Source organism: Notolepis coatsorum (assembly GCF_963971535.1).
Source record: "Notolepis coatsorum genome assembly, chromosome: 2".
In the NCBI taxonomy this organism is placed as follows: Eukaryota; Metazoa; Chordata; class Actinopteri; order Aulopiformes; family Paralepididae; genus Notolepis; species Notolepis coatsorum.
In genome coordinates, this window is record NC_140166.1 from 138,288,237 (window position 1) to 138,316,034 (window position 27,798).

The 27,798-nt window shown below is 44.7% G+C and overlaps 1 protein-coding gene across 1 annotated transcript in view; it reads left to right on the forward strand.

Annotated features, from left to right (window-relative positions):
• Positions 1-3,950: 3,950 nt before the first annotated feature.
• The window catches only part of LOC311223540 (uncharacterized protein), a gene marked incomplete at its 3' end in the record, with an annotated part of 45,248 nt that continues 21,400 nt past the window's right edge, over positions 3,951-27,798 (forward strand). Inside the window, exon 1 of the mRNA XM_084308321.1 lies at positions 3,951-3,987. Coding sequence (XP_084164447.1) covers positions 3,978-3,987 — 10 coding nt within the window. The 5' untranslated portion in view covers positions 3,951-3,977. The remainder of the gene's footprint in view (positions 3,988-27,798) is intronic.

Here is a 27,798-nt window from a genome sequence, read left to right on the forward strand (position 1 = left end):
GATCGGGGCATCCCTACATGTATGACATCCAGAATGCAGAAAGCTCTCCATTGTTGTGACGGAGGTGTTCCAGAAAGTCTGTCCACAGGGTTATCAGCTCAGCTAAGAGTGGACTTTGCAGCAGATTGTCCAAGAATGATTTAATCATCCCACTCTTCTCTGGAATGCTGTCCTCAACCCACAGTGTGAACTCTGAACTCTGCCCATGTGAGTCTCATCAGTGCTTCATAGATGTACTTGTGGACCCTGACAGCACGGTTATAGTGTTTACCATCAAGGACTCCATTGACGGAACCCTCTTCTACAATTCCAGCCTCTATGCATATGTCCTTTAGACCAGCATCCCGAAATCGCTTTCCTAGGATGGCTAAGGCATTACGTATGGTATGGAATGTCCCCATTCTGAGAAGAATGTTGGAGAAGCGCTCTTTGTGCTTCCAGGCAATTTCAGTGGCTTTTGCATATAGTGCTTGATCCATGACTACCACAATTGATTCTAGATGCAGTTCCTTTCTGATTATCTCTGATTGATTCAGGATTTCAAACACTGGTCAACTGTGGCTGGTGAATTGATGGTTGGCAGATACCCAACTATATCTTGTGAGATTGGTTCTTGGTCCCTGGTGCTGATATTAAAACCAGTCCAGCTTGGGATTGTCTGATTCTCTGTATCTGTTTGCCTTGCAAGTGCCCACACCAGGTTCTTCTTGCAGGCAAGAAGAGCAGCTTCCTTGGTTTCCTGGACACAGTGTTCCCTGGTTGGGAGAGGCTGTGGGCCCACACGCGCACCTGCTACATATACTCCCAGTTCTTGGTCCTCAATGGTGACCGATCTCTGCTTCAGTTTCTCAATGTGTGGAAGCTCAGCTCTTGGTAGTTGTGGTCCATAGACATTGGCCTGTACAACTACCATTGACTCTATGTGATGTGCCCTTTCCAGTGAGAGTTTCCTCAAGTCTATCAATATTGTCCCATGCAAGATTGATGCTGGAAGTACAACTCTTTGAGTTGAGGCTGTTGCTAGCTTTTGGAGACACAGAGCAGTGTCATTCTCTTCATGTTGGGAGTAATAGACCCCATGCCCAAGCTTGTTCAGTGTTTGGATGAGCTCAGTATTACCCATCAATGTTTTTACTGCATAAGGAAGTAGAAGGTGGTTTGTGTTAAAAATGTAAACATGATTACTTGATTAAAATGTTCCTTACGCTTTCTCCTAGCATCACAATCGGCCATGCTTGCTGAAAGAGGGGTGTGGCTCTAATGCAGTCCACTTTAGATGATGTGGAACGGTGGTTGGCTTATAGACATCCAAGAAAATATTTGTTCATATGGGTGGATGGAGTCCGATAATAATAATAATTATAGATCTAGACCGCCTTTAAAAGTCATGTCCATGGATCAAATGGGATATCTTTATAAATTGTATCATAAATGTTGTATTTTGTGTATTTTCATCAGATCCAGAGTTACATTTGTAGTCAAGGAGTAGGAGGACACATTCAGTTGCATTATTATCCATGTGATATTGGTAATAATGGTCATATTGCCTTTTAAATTAAGATTATGTACCAGGCGAGGATATAAATATGATGTTTTCCTTCATTGTATCTCCATTTACTCTGGAATGGTAATATATATGTATACATGCATATAGGCCTTATGGTTCAGGAGCTATCATGATTAATTTGGGGCATGTAATTTCGGACAGGAGGCCTGCAAAATATGCTTGGTAGTGTTATAAAAGATATGATGGCACACATTTGGAGGCAACTGCTGCATTGCTATCACATATTTTCTAGCAGCAGGGGTGTATACCTTCCCAAAAATCACTATGAAAGTTAGTCCCCCAAGATGGTAGCCGTGGCCCAAATTTGGGGCCCTGGCTCACGGCCTAAAATGTGTTACTACACATTAGATATCAGTATTAAATGTTGCACTAATAATTAACAAATAAGGTTGATCATGTGGAAAAAAGTTACCAACAGATCGAATTTTAAACGAGTACATTTACAAATGATGTACTAATCAGTTGTAAATGTGGTTTTGTTCATGATTAGTTCATTATCCACTATAGCGTTATAAATAATTTGTAAATGTTATACAAATATAGTTATAAACGATTTAATAATCATTTATGAATGTATATAAATGGTTTGTTCATGATTAGTTCATTATCTACAAATACCTTATAAATGTATTATAACAGGGTGTTATTATAAAGTGCTACCGACTTATTTTGTATTTCCCACGACAGTCAGGATAGTCAAAACACCACCAATCTGTTGCGGTCGACTAAAAACACACTTCTTCAATCAATATCTGAAATGTGGTTATATAGTCGTTATGCCAATTCCCAATCCCCTTCCTGGTCGTTGCGCACCCCCCCCCCCCCCCCCCCCATCCCTACTGTTGCTCCGGGAGGCCGGATACTATCACATGCTTTCCTCCGACACATGTGCAGCCAGCCGGCAGCCATCCTGGCAGCGCGGACTCGAACTGGGAGAGTGTAACGTGTGGAAGATCACACTACCTCCCTCCAGATCCTTCCCTCGCTGTGCAGGTGCCCCGACCGAACTGTAGGAGTCGCTGTTTACAACAACCTACCCACACCAACTTCCCACCCACTGACACTGCCAATTGTGTCAGCACGGACGACCGACAAGCCGGAGGTACCGTTGGCAGACGCTTAGTCCGCTGCGCTACCCGGCCGCCCCTGAATCTTGAACCTTGTATTATATATGTTTATAATATAGATAGAATATATGTTGTGTATTATATTTAGTCTATAGTTTAGTTTGAGTTTACAGCTATTTGTACAGTTAGCATAGCATCGTTTGTATAGATAGAATATACGTTGTATTATGTTTACTACTAGTGTGGTAGTGAAAGGTTAACCTTCTGTAGTGTGGTAGTGAAAGGGTTAATGAGACAGGATTCACATGCCTTGTATAATGTGTACTCAAGTGATGTTGTGTTTTAAGGATGTATGCTAAGGGTTCTGGAATGAAGAGGTGAAAAACTCCTAGTCCAGAAGAAGAGAGAGAGAGAGAGAGAGAGAGAGAGAGAGAGAGAGAGAGAGAGAGAGAGAGAGAGAGAGAGAGAATCTAAAGGACAACTATGCTGAAGAAGAACACAAGGCAAGACTTATTTTGTATATCCCACGACAGTCAGGATATAGCCAAAACACCACCAATCTGTTGCGGTCGACTAAAAACACACTTCTTCAATCAATATCTGAAATGAAAGAAATAAAAAAGAAAAACAACCAACTTTCTTACTGTCTTCTACTATCATCATCTTGAGCCGTACTGTATTGTACCCATTCTGCAATCTGTTAAATAAAGTTTTCATTCATGTACTCTTCCACTAATTAATGTTCCTTGTGTATATTACTACCTACTATACTAATATGTCTATACTACTCTGCACTCAACACTGCAGCACTGTTTTGATGAACATTGTTACTCAGCAAAAAGAGTTGTACCCTTCCTGCTGACTTGTCATACGGAACTTGTAAGTCGCTTTGGATAAAAGTGTCAAATGACTAAATGTAAATGTAAGCAGAATAGAATGCCAATTTTGATGATTGAAAGCTCATTTGTTGGGCCTTATAGACACACCTGGGCCATTTAAATGAATAAAGGTTTGAATTTGAATTTAATTTATATTGTGTTACTACTCCTATTCCTATTGGTGAAAAGGAAACCAATTGTATGAACCTAATCGATCAACATGATGCAATTTGTATGATGCTTTTCTGTTGAATATTGTGCAAGGTTTGAAACAGGAAACATCTCTTTCGTAGAAAGCAGAATCAGAGAATCGCACAGCATGTTTTTTCTCTTCTCTCTTTCTCTCTCTGAAAAAGATGCCATCCCTATAGCTACGTCACACGCATACCGCATGTTAAACAGACACACAGGAAATACCAGCAGCACTTCTCTACTGCAGGGGCTTGAGCAGCTCGTCACTATCTCATGATGGCAGGTGAGTGCATTTTCCACACCTGGATGAAAACAGTATTTGAGTATATTCTAGTATTTTAATTTGTACTGTATTTGTTACAAACTTATTTTTTTATTTATTTTTTTGCACAATGAAACAAAATAAAAAATAGCAAAGCGACAAATTAAACAAAATGTGCAGGTGGGATTAAAAAATAAAAATATAGGAGTTACAGCGTAACTCGCTCTGTTGCTGAGAGAGAAAGAGAGAGAGAGAGAGAGAGAGAGAGAGAGAGAGAGAGAGAGAGAGAGAGAGAGAGAGAGAGAAAGAGAGAGAAGAACACTCGCAGTTTAGTTCTTGCAGCCGATTAAATTAGAGATTTGTATTTGGAAATTAGGAGTAAACTACTCGTTTTACTCTCAGGTGACTAAGTATTTGTATTTGAGCTGATGTGATCTGTGAGCTAATTTCATATCATATATAATGAATTTTTTTTATATGTATGTGTTTAATCATTCAAGCTGTGTTAGACCTGCCACTTGTCGAACACAATCTCAGGAGGCTCATACAGAACCAAGCATTTCACTGTAATGTACACCTTATATGTGAATGTGACAAATAAAACAAAACTTGGAAACTTCCCAGTCGCGACGTTCATTGATGTTTTGTTTTGGAATTGTTTCAATACAATACGCAAATATATTATAGCGTTACTAATTTACGTTTTCTGACGGGACCTTGTTGCAACACATCACCAATATAAGCAGGGAAGTGTTGTGATCTCAATTCCACATCCTCATCAAAGTAGGCAAACTGCATGTCTCCAACAGCGCTGAAGCAGTCATTACGCACGAATGAAATGCGCTTTGATGACACCAACAACAAGAGCCTTTCCACGCGTGCACGTCATCACTCTCTAATTCAAGTTTCAAGTTTTGTTTTATTTGTCACATAAGGTACATGATTATGTGACTACATGTACATTACAATGCTTGGTTCTGTAGAGCCTCCTGGGATTGTGCTTCATTAGTAAAGTAAAAGAATAAAGACCAAACGCTATACAAAATATACAATATACAAAACAAAAGTACAAAATGCAAAAATGAGAGATGTAGTGCAAATATTTTAGTAATAAATAGATCAAATATGGTGTAGTGTTAACACTACACCATATTTGATCTATTTTGCATTTTGTACTTTTGTTTTGTATATTGTATACTGTTTTCGGATGTCTAATTTTCGGAAAATGTGCCTAAAAGTACATATACCCAAGTAAAAAGGAAGATTGCTCCACTTCTACAAGGCCATTAGCATGTTCTAGGAACATCTATGGACCTCAGGGAATATATTCCCAGTGTCATAAATATTGTGTCTGTTAAAATGCTATGAGTAAATTGTGATGAACCAAAGGAGAAATATATTTTCATCCTCGCCTGTTTCCCCCCCCCCCATATTTGACAGTGAATAACACCATGCTAACAATGTCCAGACCTGAAAACATGCCACGGAGCTCATTCAGCAACTTCTTGACAACAACTGTACCAAAAAGCTAAGCAATTGAACAAAGGACATAGCTTCCAGAGCAGTTCTAAAAAGGGTAGTAGCAGGCGGATACTCAAAGGGACATCTGGGATACCCAAAGTACCCAAAATGTGCCGAATGGGTTCCAATGGAATTTGGCTGGAAAAAACCACTTATGATCAGTACAGGAGGTTATTTCCACATAATGCAGCCTTTGAATATGACATGTACCCTGTGCATCATATTCTACCATTGTGCACAGTATAACATCAATAAAAAACAACAAAGTTGTATCGGAAGCATACTAGGACCGCTACTGTTCCTAATTTATGCAAATTGCATGTCGTCAGCTTGTGACTGCAACTTGTTCCTGTTTGCGGACGACTCAGCCCTGCTGGTCTCTGACAAGAACAAGTTGCAGGTTGAAAAAACCCTCAGCTCGGAACTAGGCAAAATCTGCATATGGCTCGCTGATAACAAACTATCATTACACATGGGCAAAACAGAGTCCATTCTCTTCGGCTCAAATAACAAACTCAGCAAGACCGACGGCATCTCAGTTGCAGTGGGTGACAATATTGTCACAAGGAAAGATGAAATTACCTACCTGGGTTCCATCCTAGAGGCAAATCTTTCCTGTGACAAAATGGCATCCAATGTAATAAAAAAAGTCAACCAACGAACTAGATTCTTGTACCGGATCTCCTCTCTGGTAAACAAGAATACCCTGAAGACTCTGGCAGGAGCACTCATTCAAGGGTACTACGACTATGCTTGCACCTCATGGTACCAAAGCACCTCAAAGGCGCTAAAAACAAGATTACAAACATCACAAAACAAACTGGTCAGACTACTACTTGACCTTACTCCTAGAACCCACCTCACCCCTGCCCACTTTGACAACCTAGGATGGCTTAGAGTAGACGACAGAGTACAGCAACTTGCAATGGGCCTGGTCTACAAGATACACTACACGACCAAGGTACCCATGTACATGTCAAAATACTTCCCAAAGGTCAGTGAATACCACAACCACTACACCAGAGGAAGCTCAACAAATCATGTTAAACCCAGATTCGGCTCAAACAAGGGACTAAACACATTTCGCAATTGTGCCACATCAATGTGGAACGCCCTACCCAAAGCTGTAAAGGAATGTGAATCACTACCCACATTCAAAACCGCTCTTAAAGAGCACCTACGGGAGGCTGCAATTCGAAACTGGCCACCGTAAATGCCCAAAACCCCCACCACCTCCTAATAGACAGTCTCCTCCCCACCGCATGTATATATTCCCTCCCCGCCGTATGTATATTTCTCTCCCACCCACCCACCCCCTCCTAATGTACAGTCCCCTCTCCATTATGTATATACTCTGTCAGGATCTATGGGTAACAGTACTGTATATTTGAATACCGTTTATGTCACAAATGTATCAGTACTAAATACCTATATGTCCCTATGCCATAAATGTCATGTATGTTGTGTATGTCATAAATGTCAATATGAACTGAAAATGGGGGACCCTGATGGAAACAAGACAAACGTCTTTCTCTGGTCTGCAGCCCCTTAACAATTGTGTGTATTGAGCCGTACTGTATTGTACCCATTCTGCAATCTGTTAAATAAAGTTTTCATTCATTCATTCATTCATTCATTCATTCATTCATTCATTCATTCATTCATTCATTCATCCATTCATCCATTCATTCATTCATTCATTCATTCATTCATTCATTCATTCGTTCGTTCGTTCATTCATTCATTGAAGTTTTTTTTATGGTGGAGCTCTGAGATACATGACAAGTATCTATTTGAGCTGTCCTCAAACAGGCCTCTGTGATTTGCTGGGGCCAACGACTAACGTCTCAGTTTTATCTGCGTAAAATAACACGGGAGACTCGAGATCATCAACACAACAGCTTTTACATCCAAAATCCCAGACAGAAAGTGGGAGCAATGTGCGCATGAGCCCTTCCCCAAAACAATCCACACGAGGGCGCTCAAGTCCACCATCACAACATCAGTGTCAACATACATAAGATAAGATAATAATAATAATAATAATAATAATAATAATAATAATAATAATAATAATAATAATAATAATAATAATAATAATAATAATAATAATAATAATAATAATAATAATAATAATAATAATAATAATAATAATAATAATAATAATAATAATAATAATAATAATAATAATAATAATAATAATAATAATAATAATAATAATAATTGTTGTGAAGGGCCAGATTAAACCGAATATATATATTTATTTATATATATATATTTAATTGTATTTGTATATTCTCTAATATTCCCTGATATCCCTTGTATATTCCTTGTACAATATGCATTGAATATCCATTCTAGCCTACTGAACATCCCATAATAGTCTCCATTCTACTATTGGTCGAGACCTTGGTGCCAGGCTGCCATACCCCTCAGACCCAGTTCAAACGTACCGCTCGACATGTACGAACAAGTCCTAGTTCCGCGTAGGAATTTGGCTACCGCACCACTAATGGGACTATTTGTTCATAGTGCGTATATATACTGCGCTACTAAAGTAGGACTTTCTTTTCAGTCCAGTTTCTTACCCTCCAATAGAGTCACAGACGTAAAGCCTCCCCGCGATGCCACGTGTGGGAGTAAGGCCAAGTTCGGCCTACCATCGGTATTGAGACATCGTGTATATTAATATTTGAATAGTTATATTTGGCACTATATCGTCGAGTTGGACGTAGTCTATTAAGCTAATAATAGTCTGTTAATATATAGTGCTTCGTGCGGTGAGAATACTACCGTAGTCAGTACCCCATCGTTTCGGGCAGAGAACTGGCTGCTTACCCAGGGTGGTTGACCCTATGTGAAGCTGCACCCGAGGAGCCCCAGAGCCGATGAGCGAGTGGACCTGTATACCGGATTATTCTACCGACGACAGCCCGCCTTCCCAGGCACGGATTATGCTTTGGATACTTTGATTATTCTATGGATAAAGACCCCCGACACTACCGTGTGTTGGAACCCCCCCCCCTGGAGAGGACGCAAGGTGAGGAGACGCTCTGCAAGACGAGGTCTCTCCACATCTCTCCCCCGTGGACCGGAGAGAGCCGGCCCACAAAGAGTCCACCTGCTTTCATCTGTGGTCCAAGGATCGCCGGCGCATTGAACGGCACTACAGTGGGTTCACCTGGGATACCCTTGGCCGGACGAGGCAGCTGGATTCTACCCCCCCCCCCCCCTCCTACTCCTGTCGGCTTACAAGCGACCGGATTAACCCCCTCTAGTGTATCCAGCCTATAATCATTAAAGTATCATTGCTGTTATTCCTTAACTATTCCAGGTCGTATATTTACCACCTGCGCCTTCAGAGATTGGACATTATCTATTGATATACCGACAAATACTCCTTGCCATAAAAGTGCATACTATTTCAATTCATAAATGTAATTAAGTGATTAAGTGCTTATTCTACACACCATCGCTGTGTAGGAAATAAAGACCTGTTTCTAATTCGTACATTTGTGTTGGATCCGTTTCATCTACGTGAGAGTGTTCATGATAATATATTTATGCCGTGTACTGGGTGGCCGAATATTAAGTACAAAGGTAGTGGTAGTAAGTATCATATCTAGTAATACAGTCAGGGAATTGTACCCCTCAGTTACAATTGGTCCTTCGAGCCGGATGGTAATTAGTGTAATATTAATATAGTGTTATTAATATTGAAATGGCCTATGATGAACACTCCACGAAACGATCCTCCTAACCAACGCCCGCAGCGCGAACGACGGCTCCCTCAGTACTTAGAGGCTTACGCTGTCAGTCAACAACCTAGTCTTCTACTAACAGTAAACGCGGTAAAACTAGAAAGTAAAAGTATGTCTAACCCCAACGCCCAGACTACCCCGACCATAGAGGCCCCTACGGGCTCTAATGTAACTGACCAAGTTCACGGTGGGGACCAGTGGGAACCAGACATGACTTCACACCCCGCCAGTACTGAAGAAGTAGTCCCCGATGAGTCCCGGGAGGAATACAACGCTACCGAGAGAGAACTCGGCACGGAAGAAGACGGGGAGAGCACCGTGGAGATAGAGCTCCAAGGCTCCGCAAGGAGTACCCCGAGGGAAGGCTCCCCTATACAACCGCCTTCTCCCAGCGAGGCAGAGAGGACCCTACAGCAGGCATTCCTCGTCAGCCTGAAAGCCTCTACTGAACGCGATAGACTCCAGGGTGAACGCGATCGATTGCAGCTACAGCAACGGAGCGAAGAAGAGCACATACGCCTGGAAATAAGACGCATTCAGATGGAAGAGAATGTGGCCCGAGACCGAGCAGACAGCCAGCGAGCAGCTGCTGGTGCTCTACGGGACGCAGAGCGCGACAGACAGCAAGCGCAACTAATAGAACAGCTGATCAGACGGACAACACCCTCTCCCTCCGCCAGAGGCTCCAGGAACTCGTCTAGACACACCTCCAGGGCGGCATCCCCTAGCCGAGTAAACAACCCTGAACTTGACCAACAGACGAGGTCTATACCCCCCACAGACCACCTCCCCCCACCGGTCCAAGCGAGACCTAGCAACCGGGAAGGAGCAGCATATCCTGTGGAGAGGCTAAACCAGAGACTACAAGCACTGGATGACCTAACTGAAGACGAAGAGGAAGAGGAGGAGAACCGCGCCCGAAGACAGCACAGTACTCTACCGGACCAGGAGGTCCGGTACAGCCCAGGCTATACTCCCGCGGAGCTGCGCTACAGACCCCAGACTCTATACACGGGTGAGCACGACGCACGACCCGCACCGAGGAACAGCACCTGGACAAGCGGGCCATGGTACACTGCCGGTACCAGCCCATACCAAGGAGCGGGAGGAGACTCGCCTAGGAGGCCTCTCCCCCAACGCTCGCCGATGTATCCACAGTCAGCGTCATACATTGGCACGCCTATGGTACCCGACTTCACCCAAGAGAACCGGGCCCAGTATACAGAACTCCGCATGTGTCTGGAGACCATGTTGGTGGATGTATTGGATGAACGCCACAAATACGCCATCCTACTGCAGCACTTAAAGGTGCCCCGCGCACATAATATAGCGCTCGCCTACGCGACTTCCACCACCCCATACACAGCAGCGCTGGTAGCATTGGACCAGAGGTATGGGCGCATATGGGATTACGTGATCCAGGAGATCCGACACATCGACCGCTTACCCCCAGCAATAGACAATCGAGCACTGGACGACCTGTCCATCAGAGTGCAGTCCCTGGTAGGGATGTTGGGAGCGCAAAGAGAGAAGGGGAAGTATGAACTTTACGCCAACTCAAATGTGGAAAGGATCCTGGAGAAGCTGCCGCCCGCTCGTCAGGAGCGCTTTAGGCGGCAGAGGGACCACAGAGACCCGAATGGCCCCGAACCGAACCTCCTCGATCTAGCAGACTTCCTGGCGAGAGAAGTCAGCAGCCTACGGCTAGATACATTCGGACGGAGCACCCCTGGCTCCAGAGAAGGAACCAGACGACTAAATGATGGAAGAAGATCGGTGACTGTGATGCACCAATCGGAGTCAGTACCGAGCAGCAGGAGCCACAGTACCCCCTCCAGAACGGAGAAGTGGAAGATAGTGTGCCCCTACTGTGAGAAAGAACACTGGCTAGCGCAATGTGACTCCTTCCCCAAGCTGAACGCGGAGGAAGCAGGTCAATGGATAAAGTCCAACAAGCGCTGTTTTCGCTGTGCGCGCTCACACATGGCAGCCGAATGCCGCTTAAAGAAAAGGTGCACCAAGTGCGAAGGAGCCCATCTGGACATACTTCACGACAGTAACAGACGGCGCCCTTCACCTGCACCATCCAGCCGCAAAGCGAGCGTCATGTACATCGATCCCGCCAGCAGCAGTGGAGCCCGAGTACTCCTAAAAGTAGTGCGTGTGACACTAAGCTACCAGAATAAAGTCCTGGACACTTACGCCGTCCTCGATGACGGGTCAGAGAAGACCCTGCTGCTCGCCTCCGCTGCGGCCCAGCTAGGGCTGCGGGGAAGCGAAACCCAAATGACAATTCGGACAATAAGACGAGATTTGAAGACGATAAAGGGCGAGAATGTCTCATTCTCTATCGCAGCAAGCGGCCAGCCTGAGCGACGGTACCAGATTGCAGACGCTTTCACCAGCCAAGAAATAGGACTGTCGCGGTACACATACCCCGTCGCCAAGCTGATGGAGAAATATGCACATCTGCGCAAGTTACCGATCCCGCTCATAGACAATGCTATGCCGACCCTGTTGATAGGCTCCGACCATGCAGACCTCATTGTCCCGATAGACCGGGTTCATACCGGACCCCGAGGCTGTCCTGCAGCAGTCGAGACCCGTTTGGGATGGACTCTCCAAGGCCCGCTCGCCAAATCTCTCAACCGAAGTACAGCCACTAGATGTCTCCACTCCCGAGTCACAGAGGGAGAAACTGCACTCCTGCAACACGTAGAGCGGCTATGGAGCTTGGAACAAATGCCCTTTAAGAATGGAAAGAAAGACATTCGCTCTAAAGATGACATTTACGCCATTCACCTCCTCGAGACAGGGACCAAGAGAGTCCCGGTCAACGGCGTGTTGAGATACGCCACGCCACTCCTGCGGCGAGAAGGAATGCCTACTTTCCACGCCAAGACAGACGCCATAGAACGGTACCTGCTGAACACGGAGCGGCGCTTAGCCAAGAACCCCGCCCAAGAGAGTGTATACCGCGCTGAGATTGAGAAGCTCATCACAGCGGGACACGTCACAAAGATGGACATTAAAGAGGCTGACCAGACCACTGAATCGTGGTACGTGCCCCACCACAAGGTCCATCACAACGGTAAAGACCGCATAGTATTTAACTGCAGCTACCAGATCGGATCCCAAAATCTGAATAAAGAGTTACTGCCCGGTCCCACACTCGGCCCCTCCCTACTCGGCGTTCTACTCCGCTTCCGCCAGGAAAAGGTGGCCATCAGCGGGGACATTAAAGGAATGTTCCTGCAGGTGAGATTAGTAGAGGCGGACAAGCCCCTGTTACGGTTCCTATGGAGAGAGAAGCCAGGAGATGAGCACCCAGCCATCTACCAATGGGAAGTCCTCCCCTTCGGAACGACGTGCAGCCCCTGCTGTGCGACATTTGCACTACAGAAACATGTAGCAGAGGACCCAGCAGCGGACGAAGAGGTCCGACACAGCGTAAAGAACAGCTTCTACGTAGACAACTGTCTACAAAGCCTTTCAACCCAGGAAGAAGCCGAGGCTCTCCTGATTAAACTCCGCGCCTCATTGATCAAAGGCGGCTTTGATCTCAGGCAGTGGGCCAGCAGCGATCCGCAAGTACTGCGCAGCCTCTCCTCCGAGGACAAGGCAGCCAGCAGCGAGACCTGGATGGCTACAATCCCGGGAGAAGCCCAGGAGATGACCCTGGGATTGGTGTGGCGATTCAAAACAGATTCGCTTCACTACAGACACAAGCCCCTGACTACGGAGCAGGGAAGGCCGGCGGCGGCGCCGACCACCAGACGGAGTGTGTACACAACACTCGCCCGACAATATGACCCGCTAGGATGTATTCTACCGTACACCACCAGGGCAAAAATGATTGTACGAGCATTGTGGGACAAGGACCAGGGCTGGGACGACCCCATTCCCGCACACCTTGCATCCACCTGGAGAGAGTGGGAGATGGAGCTCCACTCACTCCCAGGCGTTAATATGCGCCGAAGCTACTTCCCACCCAAGGTGAGGCCAGAGACATGTAAAATGGACTTACACGTCTTCAGTGACGCCTCAGAGGTCGCATACGGATCAGTAGCCTACTTGCGGGCCCAAGACCAAGGGGGAGAGATCTACACAGCATTTGTCCTCGCCCGCTCGAGAATAGCCCCACGCAAGCAACAATCTATCCCACGTCTAGAGCTCTGCGCAGCCCTAGCCGGAGCGCACCTAGCCACGCTCATCCAACGTGAGCTCACCATACCGGTGTCTAGAACAATCCTGTGGTCAGATTCCACGACGGTACTCGCCTGGATCAAATCGGACTCATGCAAGTACAAAGTCTTCGTGGGAGTCAGAGTCACCGAGATTCAAGACTTAACCGAAGAGTTAACCGGAGAAACAGAGTGGCGCTACGTTGATACAAAACAGAACCCAGCTGACGTCATCACCCGGGGGATGCCCCTGGATGACCTCACCCGTCGCAATGTCTACAGTGACGGCCCCGCATTCCTAAGACTCCCGGAAGGACAGTGGCCCATGCCTATCCCGAGGGAAGCAAGTCCAGAGGAGGTGGAAATTAAGAAGTCTGTGTTCTGTGGATTGAGCACCGTAGCCTCCACCGACCCTAACATAAACGATTGCACGTCCATAGAGAGTGCACAACAAAGAACATTCCTGCGGTACCACCCGGAGTGCAAGTCCCCCGCTGATATGTCAGCGGCTAACTACGAGGAAGCAGAATTGCTTCTACTGCAGCGAGCCCAGAGAGACTCGTTCCCCGATGAATTGGCCTGTCTACAGGGAGGAAAGCCCGTCCCATCCGACAGCAGATTAATTCACCTGGCCCCCGAGAGCGACGCTCACACCCTCATCAGAGTGGGTGGTCGCCTACGCAGAGCCCCCAATCTACCGGATGACATTAAATACCCGATCGTATTGAACAGCCGACACAAGGTCACAGAGCTGATTATAAAGAAATACGATGAGGATGTACATCACGCAGGAGCAGAAAGAGTCTTCGCGGAAATCAGACGTCGTTACTGGATCCTACAAGGAAGAGAGGCGGTACGACGCTTCCAACGAACATGTCTAGACTGCCGCAAGTGGCGCGCGCAGCCCAGCATACCAAGGATGGCTGACCTTCCTCCATGTCGCCTCCGAATCGGTGACAAGCCATTCCACTCAACGGGTATGGACTGCTTTGGCCCGCTGCACATAAAGAAAGGAAGAGGAACCGAGAAGCGGTGGGGTATTGTATTCAAATGCATGACCACCAGAGCGATACACATCGAGCTTCTCCCGACCATGAGCACAGACTCATTCCTTATGGCCTTCCGTAGATTCATATCCCGGAAAGGAAGACCGTCTACCCTATTGTCCGATCATGGGACAAACTTTAAAGGCGGCGAAAGAGAGCTGAGAGAGAGCTTCCAAGCTATGGGCCCAGAACTTAAGACCCACCTCGCTCCAGCACAGGTTGATTTCCAATTCAACCCCCCAAACGCACCCCACTTCGGTGGCACTTGGGAACGAGAAGTGCGCTCCATAAAGACAGCCCTGTACGCAGTACTTGGGGCCCAGACTGTGGCAGAAGAAGTCCTAATGACAGTCCTCACGGAGATTGAGGGAGTACTTAACTCGAAGCCCCTCGGATATGTCTCCAGTGATGTGGCGGATATCGACCCAGTTACCCCCAACACACTCCTGATGGGGCGGCTAGATCCCACATTACCCCAGACAATGTACCGGCCTGAAGAAGCGAACGGCCGACGAATGTGGAGGTACAGCCAAGTATTAGCCGACAAGTTTTGGAACAGTTTCCTACTGCACTACCTACCGTCTCTACAGACCCGCCAGAAGTGGGTAAAGGAGAGAGACAATTTGACAGAAGGAACAGTCGTCATGATTATTGATCAATCACTGCCCAGAGCTATGTGGCCGGCCGGCCGCGTAAGCAAAGTGATCACCGGTGCCGACGGCAAGGTCCGAGCAGCTGAAGTGCTCGTCCAGGGTCGCACTTACACCCGTCCCGTGGCAAGGCTCATAGAACTGCCTCGACTCCCAGACACAATCGATGATGACCATGACCCTACAACCCTATGACTTTGTGAAGTTGACTGACCCCTACAGCAAACCCTTATGTGTAAATAGACAACGCGATTAATCTGTCTCCGTTTAACTGATTAGGTCTGGGACCTATTCAGGGGGTGGCTGTTGTGAAGGGCCAGATTAAACCGAATATATATATTTATTTATTTATATATATATATTTAATTGTATTTGTATATTCTCTAATATTCCCTGATATCCCTTGTATATTCCTTGTACAATATGCATTGAATATCCATTCTAGCCTACTGAACATCCCATAATAGTCTCCATTCTACTATTGGTCGAGACCTTGGTGCCAGGCTGCCATACCCCTCAGACCCAGTTCAAACGTACCGCTCGACATGTACGAACAAGTCCTAGTTCCGCGTAGGAATTTGGCTACCGCACCACTAATGGGACTATTTGTTCATAGTGCGTATATATACTGCGCTACTAAAGTAGGACTTTCTTTTCAGTCCAGTTTCTTACCCTCCAATAGAGTCACAGACGTAAAGCCTCCCCGCGATGCCACGTGTGGGAGTAAGGCCAAGTTCGGCCTACCATCGGTATTGAGACATCGTGTATATTAATATTTGAATAGTTATATTTGGCACTATATCGTCGAGTTGGACGTAGTCTATTAAGCTAATAATAGTCTGTTAATATATAGTGCTTCGTGCGGTGAGAATACTACCGTAGTCAGTACCCCATCGTTTCGGGCAGAGAACTGGCTGCTTACCCAGGGTGGTTGACCCTATGTGAAGCTGCACCCGAGGAGCCCCAGAGCCGACGAGCGAGTGGACCTGTATACCGGATTATTCTACCGACGACAGCCCGCCTTCCCAGGCACGGATTATGCTTTGGATACTTTGATTATTCTATGGATAAAGACCCCCGACACTACCGTGTGTTGGAACCCCCCCCCCTGGAGAGGACGCAAGGTGAGGAGACGCTCTGCAAGACGAGGTCTCTCCACATCTCTCCCCCGTGGACCGGAGAGAGCCGGCCCACAAAGAGTCCACCTGCTTTCATCTGTGGTCCAAGGATCGCCGGCGCATTGAACGGCACTACAGTGGGTTCACCTGGGATACCCTTGGCCGGACGAGGCAGCTGGATTCTACCCCCCCCCCCCCCCCTCCTACTCCTGTCGGCTTACAAGCGACCGGATTAACCCCCTCTAGTGTATCCAGCCTATAATCATTAAAGTATCATTGCTGTTATTCCTTAACTATTCCAGGTCGTATATTTACCACCTGCGCCTTCAGAGATTGGACATTATCTATTGATATACCGACGAATACTCCTTGCCATAAAAGTGCATACTATTTCAATTCATAAATGTAATTAAGTGATTAAGTGCTTATTCTACACACCATCGCTGTGTAGGAAATAAAGACCTGTTTCTAATTCGTACATTTGTGTTGGATCCGTTTCATCTACGTGAGAGTGTTCATGATAATATATTTATGCCGTGTACTGGGTGGCCGAATATTAAGTACAAAGGTAGTGGTAGTAAGTATCATATCTAGTAATACAGTCAGGGAATTGTACCCCTCAGTTACAATAATAATAATAATAATAATAATAATAATAATAATAATAATAATAATAATAATAATAATAATAATAATAATAATAATAATAATAATAATAATAATAATAATAATAATAATAAATTAGATTTAGAGAGAGAAGCGCCTTTCTCAGACTCAAGGACACTTTACATAAAAAGAGAGAAGCTATATAAAAGACAATATATGAATATGAATATATATGTAGCCTATAGTAACAACAGGAAAATTAAAACAAAATAAAAAAGAGTCGGAGGGGAGTGGGTGAAGAGACTTGGCTACTTGGGAGCAGGGCCGTGTTGCGTGAAGGCAAGTGTGAACAGGTGTGTTTTTAGGTGTGTTTTGGAGAGGTTGATGGTGTCGGAGCCTCGGATGGTAGGGGAGAGGGAGTTCCACAGCCTGGGGGCAGCTACGGAGAAAGCTCGGTCTCCCAGTGTGGAATATTCCTTTATTGATCCCCTTGGGAAAATTCAGGCATCATAGCAGCATGGGGGAGGGGAGGTACAGGTACATGGTAATAGTAAACATAATACAGGTAATACAATTATAGTACAGTAGAAAAGTAAAAATAGGCAGTGTAAACAATATAACAATATAATTAGCTCTGAGTATACACATATGAAACAGCTTACACTATCATTAAAATAAAGTCTTGGTATAGCCTATTTATCAGTAATTGTTATTGTAGCTTACATTTCTTTTGTTTATTGGTTTTACAGCATAATTGAAATGCTATCTTTGTATATTCATCTTTCATATTTCTTGTTTTTTGGTTTCACACAGAAACGCACGTGTGTGTGTGTGTGTGTGTGTGCGTGCGTGTGGCGTGCATGTGTGTGTGCGTGTGTGTGTAGATGTTGGACACCACACAGAATAGACTGTGTGACTATGATTACAGAGGGTAGACAGTGCCTACTAGAAATTATATACAGTATGTATGTGTGTGTGTATATATATATACTCAAATGTATTGAGTATCAAATTGTCATCATTATACAGCACAAGTACAGTACAATGAAAAATAAGTTTAGCATCCAACCAGAGTGCAAATGTAGCAGTAAAGTGCAACAGCAATATACAATGTACAGGTGATTAAACTGGGTACAAAATATACAAATTAGTACTACCAAGTGTAGTGCTAGTCAGATGTATGTACACAGTTGTATTATATTTATATAAATAGAAACAGTATGACTACTACTGGCCAGCAGCGTAACTAGTAAGAGTAGGATATGTACAGATAACTTGAAAAGCATTGTTGAAAACTCCAGTGCTCCCGATGGCCAGTCCAGGCCAGTGTACAGATATAATATAAGGGACTATGTGCAGGTAAGTACATACAGGTGAGGATAGGTATATATGCGGTGAGAATAAATATATATATACAGTATGGTATATATATACAGCATTATAGTACATGCTATCATACAAAGCAACGGGTTATATGCAGGTGTACATCGTTTTTAGGGTTAGAAAACATTGGGGGCTTCAGCCCGGGGGGATGAGAGGGATCTGGGCAGTCCCCATAGAAAATTCAAAGTTAACAGGACCAAATCATCAGTTTCTTATTTATTTATTTAACCTTTATTTAGCCAGATAAAATATTGATATGGTTCAAGAGACCCCAACGAGTACAAATATACATATATACTAGGGATGCTCGATATTGGCTTTTTTACCGATACCGATATTTCGATATTGTCCAACTCTTAATTTCCGATACCGATATCAACCGATATCAACCGATACCGATATATGCAGGGTTTCCCCGTCCAAAAAACGGAATAATTTCAGGTACTGTAACTAATAATTTCACTGGATATATATATAACAAATATTGTTATTGTTTTTTTTTGTTTTTAAACCAGTACCGATATTTTCCGATATCACATTTTACTGCCGATATCGGCCGATAATATCGGTCGGCCGATAATATCGGACATCCCTAATATATACACATATACATACATACATACATACATACATACATACATACATACATACATACATACATACATACATACATACATACATACATTACATACATACATACATACATACATACATACATACATACATACATACATACATACATACATACATACATACATACATACATACATACATACATACATACATACATACATACATACATACATACATACATACATACATACAGTACATACATACATACATACATACATACATACATACATACATACATACATACATACATACATACATACATACATACATACATACATACATACATACATACATACATACATACATACATACATATATACATATATACATATATATACATATACATACATACACACATATACACCAATAACAAAATAAAAACACAGTTAAGAATCATACACATAAGCAAATAAACAAACAAACAAACATTATGCACAGCCTATGTACAAAAGAAATAAACAGTTAATCTCTAGTCTTTACAGTTTTCTTCGATTGCATAAACACTCAAATCAAAAGTATTACACAATTATCAAAACCTTACACTCAAGGAGCAAAACATAGGCCCAGATTTGCACCCCTATAAGCACAAAGTCAGCCTCACATTTTTTGCAAAACAATACACACAGTGATTTGCAAAACACTAAACACACTTGCATTACATTAGACACAGAATGTCAAATTACCACACATATGAGCCAATTGGTTAAACACAGCAATCAGATGCACAAACACACCATTGCTTAATTGTAGATACACCAATCAGTTTTAAGCACTATAAAAATGCAGCAGGTGAGTTTGGTCTTCAACCAAAATGGAAGGAGAGTGAAGTACTGTACACAGATAACGTGAAAATATACAATACATTCACCAAACACTACACAAGACAACCAATGATGCAGACTGATGAAAATATAAATTTTCTCTCCATATACCCAAATCAGTCAACATGATTGTCAACATGGAGAATCACAACAAAGAAATCTCTTGCAGATCTAGCTAGGCAAAGAGATAATGTCTAGTATTTTCTGTACTCTATTTAAATTTGTTCTACTTTTGTTTTTGTTTTACTGTAATTTTAACCTGTACTGGATACAGTATTTTATGTTTGTATGATATTTGCTGAGCTTACTGTGTTATGCACATTGTAGTAGCATGAAAACTGGGACATGTTTTGTTGTGATTCTCCATGTTGAAATGTTGACTGATTTGGTTATATGGAGAGAAAATTTATATTTTCATCAGTCTGCATCATTGATTTGGGTATATGGAGAGAATTTTTTTTCATCAGTCTGCATCATTGATTTGGGTATATGGAGATAAATCAATTATGTTTTCATCAGTCTACACTACATTGGTCTTGTGTAGTGTTTGGTGAATTTATTGTATATTTGCACATTATCTGTGTATTTCACTTAATCACTGAGAAGTAGATTAAATTAATTAAATGTGTTTTAGGTTAAGCACAGCAGTGTGTAACTGGTTCAAACAGAATTAAGTCATATGAAACGTGTGTTTCATATGGTAACTAAATGTAGTTTTTATAAATTAGTGTATAGTTTGTGTTTAATTTAGCAAAGGATCTGAGGTGTTCTGATAATTGTGTGTGTGGTTGTGCTAATTGTGTGTAGTGTTTTGAAACACCGGGCCCTGTTTTCAAATCGTGCTTAAGCAATCGAAAAAATTATATACATAATGTTTCAGTCTTCTCATAAAAAAAATATTCGATTTTGGGGTCTTTTCCTGCCTTTGGTCCGCTTTGCATTCACATCTCAAATGAACCGCAGCAGGGTTCACTTGCAAGAGTGAATGAGCTTTCACACCACCCCAAACCAACCGGACTATCCGAGGAAATGAACCAGGGTTCGATTAAAGCTTATTATAGTTTATCACAATATCATGAGCATGTTTTTGTCAGTGGACACTGGACATGGGTATGATGGCTCCAGGTGCTGCTGCGTTAAAGTGCACATCTTCAATACCTATCTGTACTATTTAAAAGCACAGTGCAGGACACACTCAAAGGTTATCGCACCTCAGAGATGGCAGTGGACATGTATGACAGGACAAAGGCCATATGTAATGGCCTTGGGATTGAGGAACATACTACCAGCCAAAGGAGGAAGCAGAAAAGGATGGATGAGTATGTAGTTGAGTCATCTTGTGGCACAAGCTCAGACCTCATGGAGATCAGCTGAGACAGAGACTGTTCTATCCAGTCCTCGACAGAATGCTGCAAGAGCTTGAGAGCAGGTTCTCATGAGTTGGAGAACAACGTATGAGAGGCATACAGGCATGTTATCCAGCCTCAGACCAGTTTCTCTCAGTGGAATTACTGCAACCCCTCGCCACACATTACAATATCCAACTACTGCCAGAGGAGATCACAGTTGCAAAGTGTTTCCTGGCCAGGACAGGCAGAGATGCAGTCCCTACTATCCAAAGTGTCTTTTCCCTCCTGGATGATAATAATAATAATAATAATAATAATAATAATAATAATAATAATAATAATAATAATAATAATAATAATAATAATAATAATAATAATAATAATAATAATAATAATAATAATAATAATAATAATAATAATAATAATAATGCATTTTATTTATAATGCGCCTTTCAAGACACTAAAAAGTCCACAAATCGGTGAATGAAACAATTATATAGGATCAAATGAAAACTACTACTTGCTAAAAATCTATGTTTAAAAGTACTAAAAACCAAAGAAAAATACCAAACACTAACAAACATTCAGCACAGACAATGGGGATGCTACCATCAAAAAATAAATATATATGTAAAAGCTTTTCTTTTATTTATTTTTTAGATCCGGGGCTAGGAGAAAAACATCCGGGGCTAAAGCCCTGGAAGCCCAGGGCTAACGACGCCACTTATGTGTGTGTGTGTGTGTGTGTGTGTGTGTGTGTGTGTGTGTGTGTGTGTGTGTGTGTGTGTGTGTGTGTGTGTGTGTGTGTGTGTGTGTGTGTGTGTGTGTGTGTGTGTGTGTGTGTGTGTGTGCGTGCGTGCGTGCGTGCGTGCGTGCGTGCGTGCGTGCGTGCGTGCGTGCGTGCGTGCGTGCGTGCGTGCGTGTGTGTGTGTGTGTATAAGCCTGTTTAAATATTTCTTCATATGCATGTATAGTTAAACACAGCAGAGGTCGGCTACTTTCAGGCGATTTGTCACATTCTAAGTGATTTGGACTTTGAATCCAAGCAGACTTATTATGGTTCTTCGTCTGAAGAATTTGGTGTATCCTGATTGGAGGACCACATATAGGCAGAGTTCGTCACATAATGCAACAAGCATCAGTAAGTTTGACTCTTTGAAAGTCAATATAGTGTTCTATACTTTTCTGAGATTGACCCTTTATCAGACACGGTGACCTTTCTAAATTGACCCAATGCGGTAAACACCACCCATCTGGTACCTAAAGCAGGTTGCATACTAACCTCCTTCCCAGTTTTATCTCCGTGAGATAAAGCCTGGTAAAGAACTACTGCCGAAAGTGTCTGTGGAGTAGAATTTCCGGTGTATGTACTTCCCCTGGAAGCTGCCTCCGAACATAGACATTTTAGAAGGCATATCTTTACCAGCCTAGTTGCATACAGACCCCCACCTGCACCTTTGCTTACACCGTTTATTCTTCTCATATTTTTATATTCAGATCAAATTGTATTACCTATACTTGTGTCTTTCTACTATTACCCTGCCCATACCTGTACCTCCCCTCCCCCTCCTGCATGCCTCTTCTATGACAACCTTATTTGATCTTATATTATATCATCAAACAGTAAGAATTACTTGGAATTTCCCAAGTCTTATAAATATATAGTAGTACCTATATCAGTTTTAGTAAACCTTCACCTATGTCTGTCTAAAGTACAGATAACCATAAAGTAATAGTTATTCTTAGTATTGTAATTAGTCATTCTTATATACTCCTCCTCCTTACAAAGCACTAAATGGAACAGGACTACTGTAAGCTACATTGCCAATTCCCTTGTCAAGTCAAGTCAAGTCAAGAGTTTTATTTGTCACGGCATACAAGTATACAATGAAATGCGGGTGGTCTTGCCCGCAACGATGTGCAATACAGTGGTACAACATATAATAGAATCCAATAAAAAACAACATTGTGCATAAACAGGTAACAAGCAGGTAACATGGTGGGACATCTCGGTATCTGTACATAGTTATTTACATAGCATGTAGGACATGCTAGATCCTTTGGTAGTGCAATACACTGTTACTGTTGCTATGCTATTTTTAAAGTGACCTTTCCTTTTGGCCATAAGTGTGGGCGTGTGCGGCATGAGTGTGTGCCTGCTCATGTTAAAGTGGCTGCTAGTGTGCGAGCGTGCACAGCGTGCGTGTCGTGTGTGTGCTCATGTGTGCTTGTGTGTGGAAAGTTCAGTGCTCTGTGGCACTCAGTGTTCATTGTTCAGGGCTCTGATGGCCTGGGGGAAGAAGCTGAGCCGAAGCCTCTCTATCCTAGTAGCTGGGGTTCGCAGGCGTCTGCCTGACCTCAGCAGCTGGAACAGACTGTTATTGGGGTGGTGGGGGTCTTTCATTATTCTGCAGGCTCTGGATTTGCACCTCTTGTTGTATAGAACCTGCAGGGGAGGTAGTGCAATACCCGTGGTACGCTCGGCTGAGCGCACCACTCTCTGTAGGGCCTTCTTGTCCTGTGCCGTGCTGTTTCCATACCAGGCAGTGATGTTTCCAGTCAAGATGCTCTCTACAGCTCCGGAGTAGAAGGACTGGAGTATCTTCCCCGATACTCTGAACTTCCTTAACTGTCTCAGGTGGTAGAGGCGCTGCTTCGCCTTTTTTACGACTGTGTCTATGTGTGTTGACCATGTCAGATCCTCTGAGATGTGGACCCCCAGGTACTTGAAGCTGCTCACCCTGTCCACGGTAGCCCTGTTTATCATCAGTGGTGTGTGTGTCTCCTGCTGTCCTCTCCTATAATCCACGATCAGCTCCTTGGTTTTACCAATGTTCAGGAGCAGGCTGTTGTCCTGGCACCAGCGTTCCAGTACCTCAACCTCCTCCCGGTAGGTCTTCTTGTCGTTGTCCGAGATCAGCCCCACCACCACCGTGTCGTCTGCAAACTTCACTATGGAGTTGGAGCTGAACTTGGCCACACAATCGTGTGTGTAGAGTGAGTACAGCAGGGGGCTCAGAACACAGCCCTGGGGGGACCCGATGCTCAGGGTGATGGTGTTGGAGGTCTGACCCCCCACCCTGACCGCCTGGGGTCTTTCACTCAGAAAGTCCAGTACCCAGGCGCTCAGGGCGGAGCTCAGACCCAGCTCGATCAGCTTGTCCACCAGTCTGGTGGGGACTATGGTGTTGAACGCTGAGCTGTAGTCAATGAACAACAGTCTCACATAGCCCCCCTTCTGGCGGTCAAGGTGAGAGAGGGTGCTGTGCAGTACCTGGGAGACCGCGTCGTCAGTGGACCTGTTTGTCCTGTATGCAAATTGCATAGGGTCCATATCACTGGGGAGGGAGGCACAAATGTGATCCTTGACCAGCCTCTCGAAACATTTTATGACCACAGAGGTGAGTGCCACCGGTCTGTAGTCATTGAGACATGTTGGGGAGGGTTTCTTCGGTACAGGGATGATGGTAGACATCTTGAAGCAGGCAGGGACCACTGACTCCGCCAGGGATTGATTAAATATGGCGGTGAACACCGGGGCTAGCTGGTTGGCACAGGACTTAAGTATGCCTCCTGTTATACCATCTGGGCCAGCCGCTTTCCTGGTGTTCACCTGCATAAATGCTCTTCTCACACTGTGTTCCGACAACGAGAGAGCGTCCCGCCCCCCCGCGGTTGCCCCCCCCCCCCTCCACAACAGCCGGCGCGCCAGGGACGTCACTAGCCGTTGAGCCAGCGGCGCCACCGTCTACACCAAACCGAGCGTAGAAAGAGTTGAGTTTGTCCGCGAGAGAGGCGTCGTCGCTCCCCATTGAGGGGGCGCTGACTTTGTAATCAGTTATTGTCCTCAGTCCCCGCCATAATCCTCTTGTGTTGTTATGTGCCATTTGTGTCTCCAGTTTATCAGCATATGTCCGTTTTGCAAGTTTTACAGCCTTGCGCAGAGTATAGACTGAAGCCTTATATTCCTCCATGTTTCCTGACTCTCTGCCCCGGTTGTAAGCAGTGGTGCGAGAGTTCAGAGCTGCTCTGATAGTACTGTCCACCCACGGTTTCTGGTTTGGGAAAACCTGCACCTTTTTCGTGGGGACAATACTATTAGCGAGTGTTGTTATGTAGCTCACCACGGTGTCTGCGAGCTCGCTGACGTCACTGGCGCTTCCCTGGAACATATTCCAATCCGTGTCTGCGAGCGCGTTCTGGAGTGTGGCCTCTGATTCGTCGGTCAATTTTTTTGTCTCACGTGACACGACGGCGTCACGTGATCTTTGTTTGTAGGACGGAATTAACAAAATGGAGTCGTGATCGCTTGAGCTTGTAGCACCCATCAATGGTGGAGCTGCCACAGCCTTGTAGCCGGCTCTGAACGGGGTGTAACAATGGTTGAGTGTGTTTCCCCCTCTTGTGGAGCAGGCGATGTGTTGGAAAAAGGACGGCATCACTTTTTTCAAATTCGCCTGGTTGAAATCACCAGCTACGATCGTCGCCGCGTCAGGATGTTTGATTTGGTGCTTATTGAGGTGCTCGTGTAGTTCCCCCAGCGCTTTGCCAGTGTTCGCGTGTGGAGGGATATATACGGCGGTCATGATGACCGCAGTGAACTCACGGGGGAGGTGGAACGGACGGCACAGAATTGAGAGATGTTCCATGTCTGGTGAGCATGAGCTTGAGAGAACATGCACCTCTTTAGGATTCACCCAGACATTGTTCGTGATGAGACAGACCCCGCCGCCGGCGCTCTTACCGGAGGCTGCCGTGCGGTCCGCTCGTAGGACAGTGAAGGAGTCCGAGGGACAGACGCTGTGGTCCGGAGTCGCTGGCTTGAGCCATGTCTCCGTGAAACACATGATGTTAACGTCTCTCATCTCCCGTTGGAAGCGGATCCTCGCCCTCAGGTCATCCATCCTCCCCTCCAACGAACGTGCATTCGCCAGAAAGATGGATCATTGCCGGGCGGTAAGCAGCTCTTCTTAACCTCTGTTTGATTCCTCCTCTCTTCACTCTGTGTCTCTTTTTCTTGCCGGCTCCTTTGTCCTCCTTGTTGTGGCGCCAGATCTCCGGTGGTAAATCTAGGCATAAAGTGTCTCTAAACTCCTCTTTGAGTCCGGAGTTTAGGTCAATAAGTGACTGGCGGTCGTATGACGTCCCCGCCAGTGATGTTTCCATAAAAAAAGTAGTAAAAACAAACATAATAACAAAAAATTTGCACAATCGTTGCTGAGCTGAACCAACGGCGACTGACCTGGGTCACGCCATTTTTGACAGTACTACAGTACTACAGTACTTTGACAACTATGTGCCCCCAAGAACACTACGATCATCTACTACTGGTTTATTGAAGGTTCCCAACAGCAGCCAAAAGAGGATGCAGCCTTTGCTAATTACACACCAAAGCTCAAACAAGGGACTAAACACGTTTAGCAATTATGCCACACAGTGGCGGCTCGTGAATTTTTCTCCAGGGGGGTCGATCGATACCAAAAATGTACATGTACCATTGTACCAAGGTAGCACAATGCCACACTGCACACAAACACGCGCGTGCACACGCATCGCGAAACCACACACTACTGTGTGCGTCAGAGAGCGTCGGTGAAACCAAAAGCATACGGATATTTAAGTAGGTACAGTTACAGTACAACTATCACCATTGCCATCAATCAATATGATCACAGAGTCCATGCAGCTAGGTTTCCAAACACTCACACCCCGATCTCAACTCTCTCTCTCTCTCTCGAAAATTAACAACACGCTGTGAGAGAGAGAGAGAGAGAGAGAGAGAGAGAGAGAGAGAGAGAGAGAGAGAGAGAGAGAGAGAGAGAGAGAGCGAGAGAGAGCGAGAGAGAGAGAGAGCGAGAGAGAGAGAGAGAGAGAGAGAGAGCGAGAGAGAGAGAGAGACCGAATTAACTCACTGTTTACGTGGTCGAGGAGGGCTTGATAAAGTGTATAATTATGTCCACTGTTGTCCCCAGACTGTTGATGTATATCCACTCTGTCCAGACTGCATCCAGATTAGCTTGTTAGCACAACACAACAGTACTGTGATGAATGAATGAATGAGTCTGTCTTTGCCCATTTCCGCGTCGAACAGCCTGCAAACTACCTGGCGTTCTATCGCCCTGCTCTAAGACAAACTCTAACCTTAACCAACTTTGAAAGAGTGCCTAAGCTTAACCGTCGAAAGAACTTGCCGTCACGCTCTAAGACAAACTCTAACGTTACCTTGTCCTTAACCTACTTCGAACGAAGAGTGGCTTTCCCAGTGTAGAAACTGGCGTCGGCCAATCAGAGAGCGTCTCGGAGAAATGCGGCTACGGAAATTATAGACGCTGCTTGCTTAGACCACTTCAAATCGCGCCCGGCTTCCATCATAATACATCATATTTCAACGCACAGCGCGTTACGCACTGATTGGCTGCGACGGATACAGCAATGAAACCAGTGCACGCACACTCAAAGCGCTATTGCGTCTAGCCCGAGAGAAATGCGGCTAGGAGAAATGCGGCTACGGTAACGGAACGTATTCTCTATCAGACAGAGTCGTCACTTCCTGTTCAGGAAAACGATTATTTATATTTGATATATTAACGTTATATTGTGCATTGGAAACAGAAACATACTTAAAATGAGTAAATATTATTCATTTTAAACATGTTTATATTATTTATAATAATAATCAGGGTTAACCAGGGGGGGCGGCGCCCCAGCGCCCCTAGTGGCGAGCCGCCACTGATGCCACATCAATGTGGAACGCCCTACC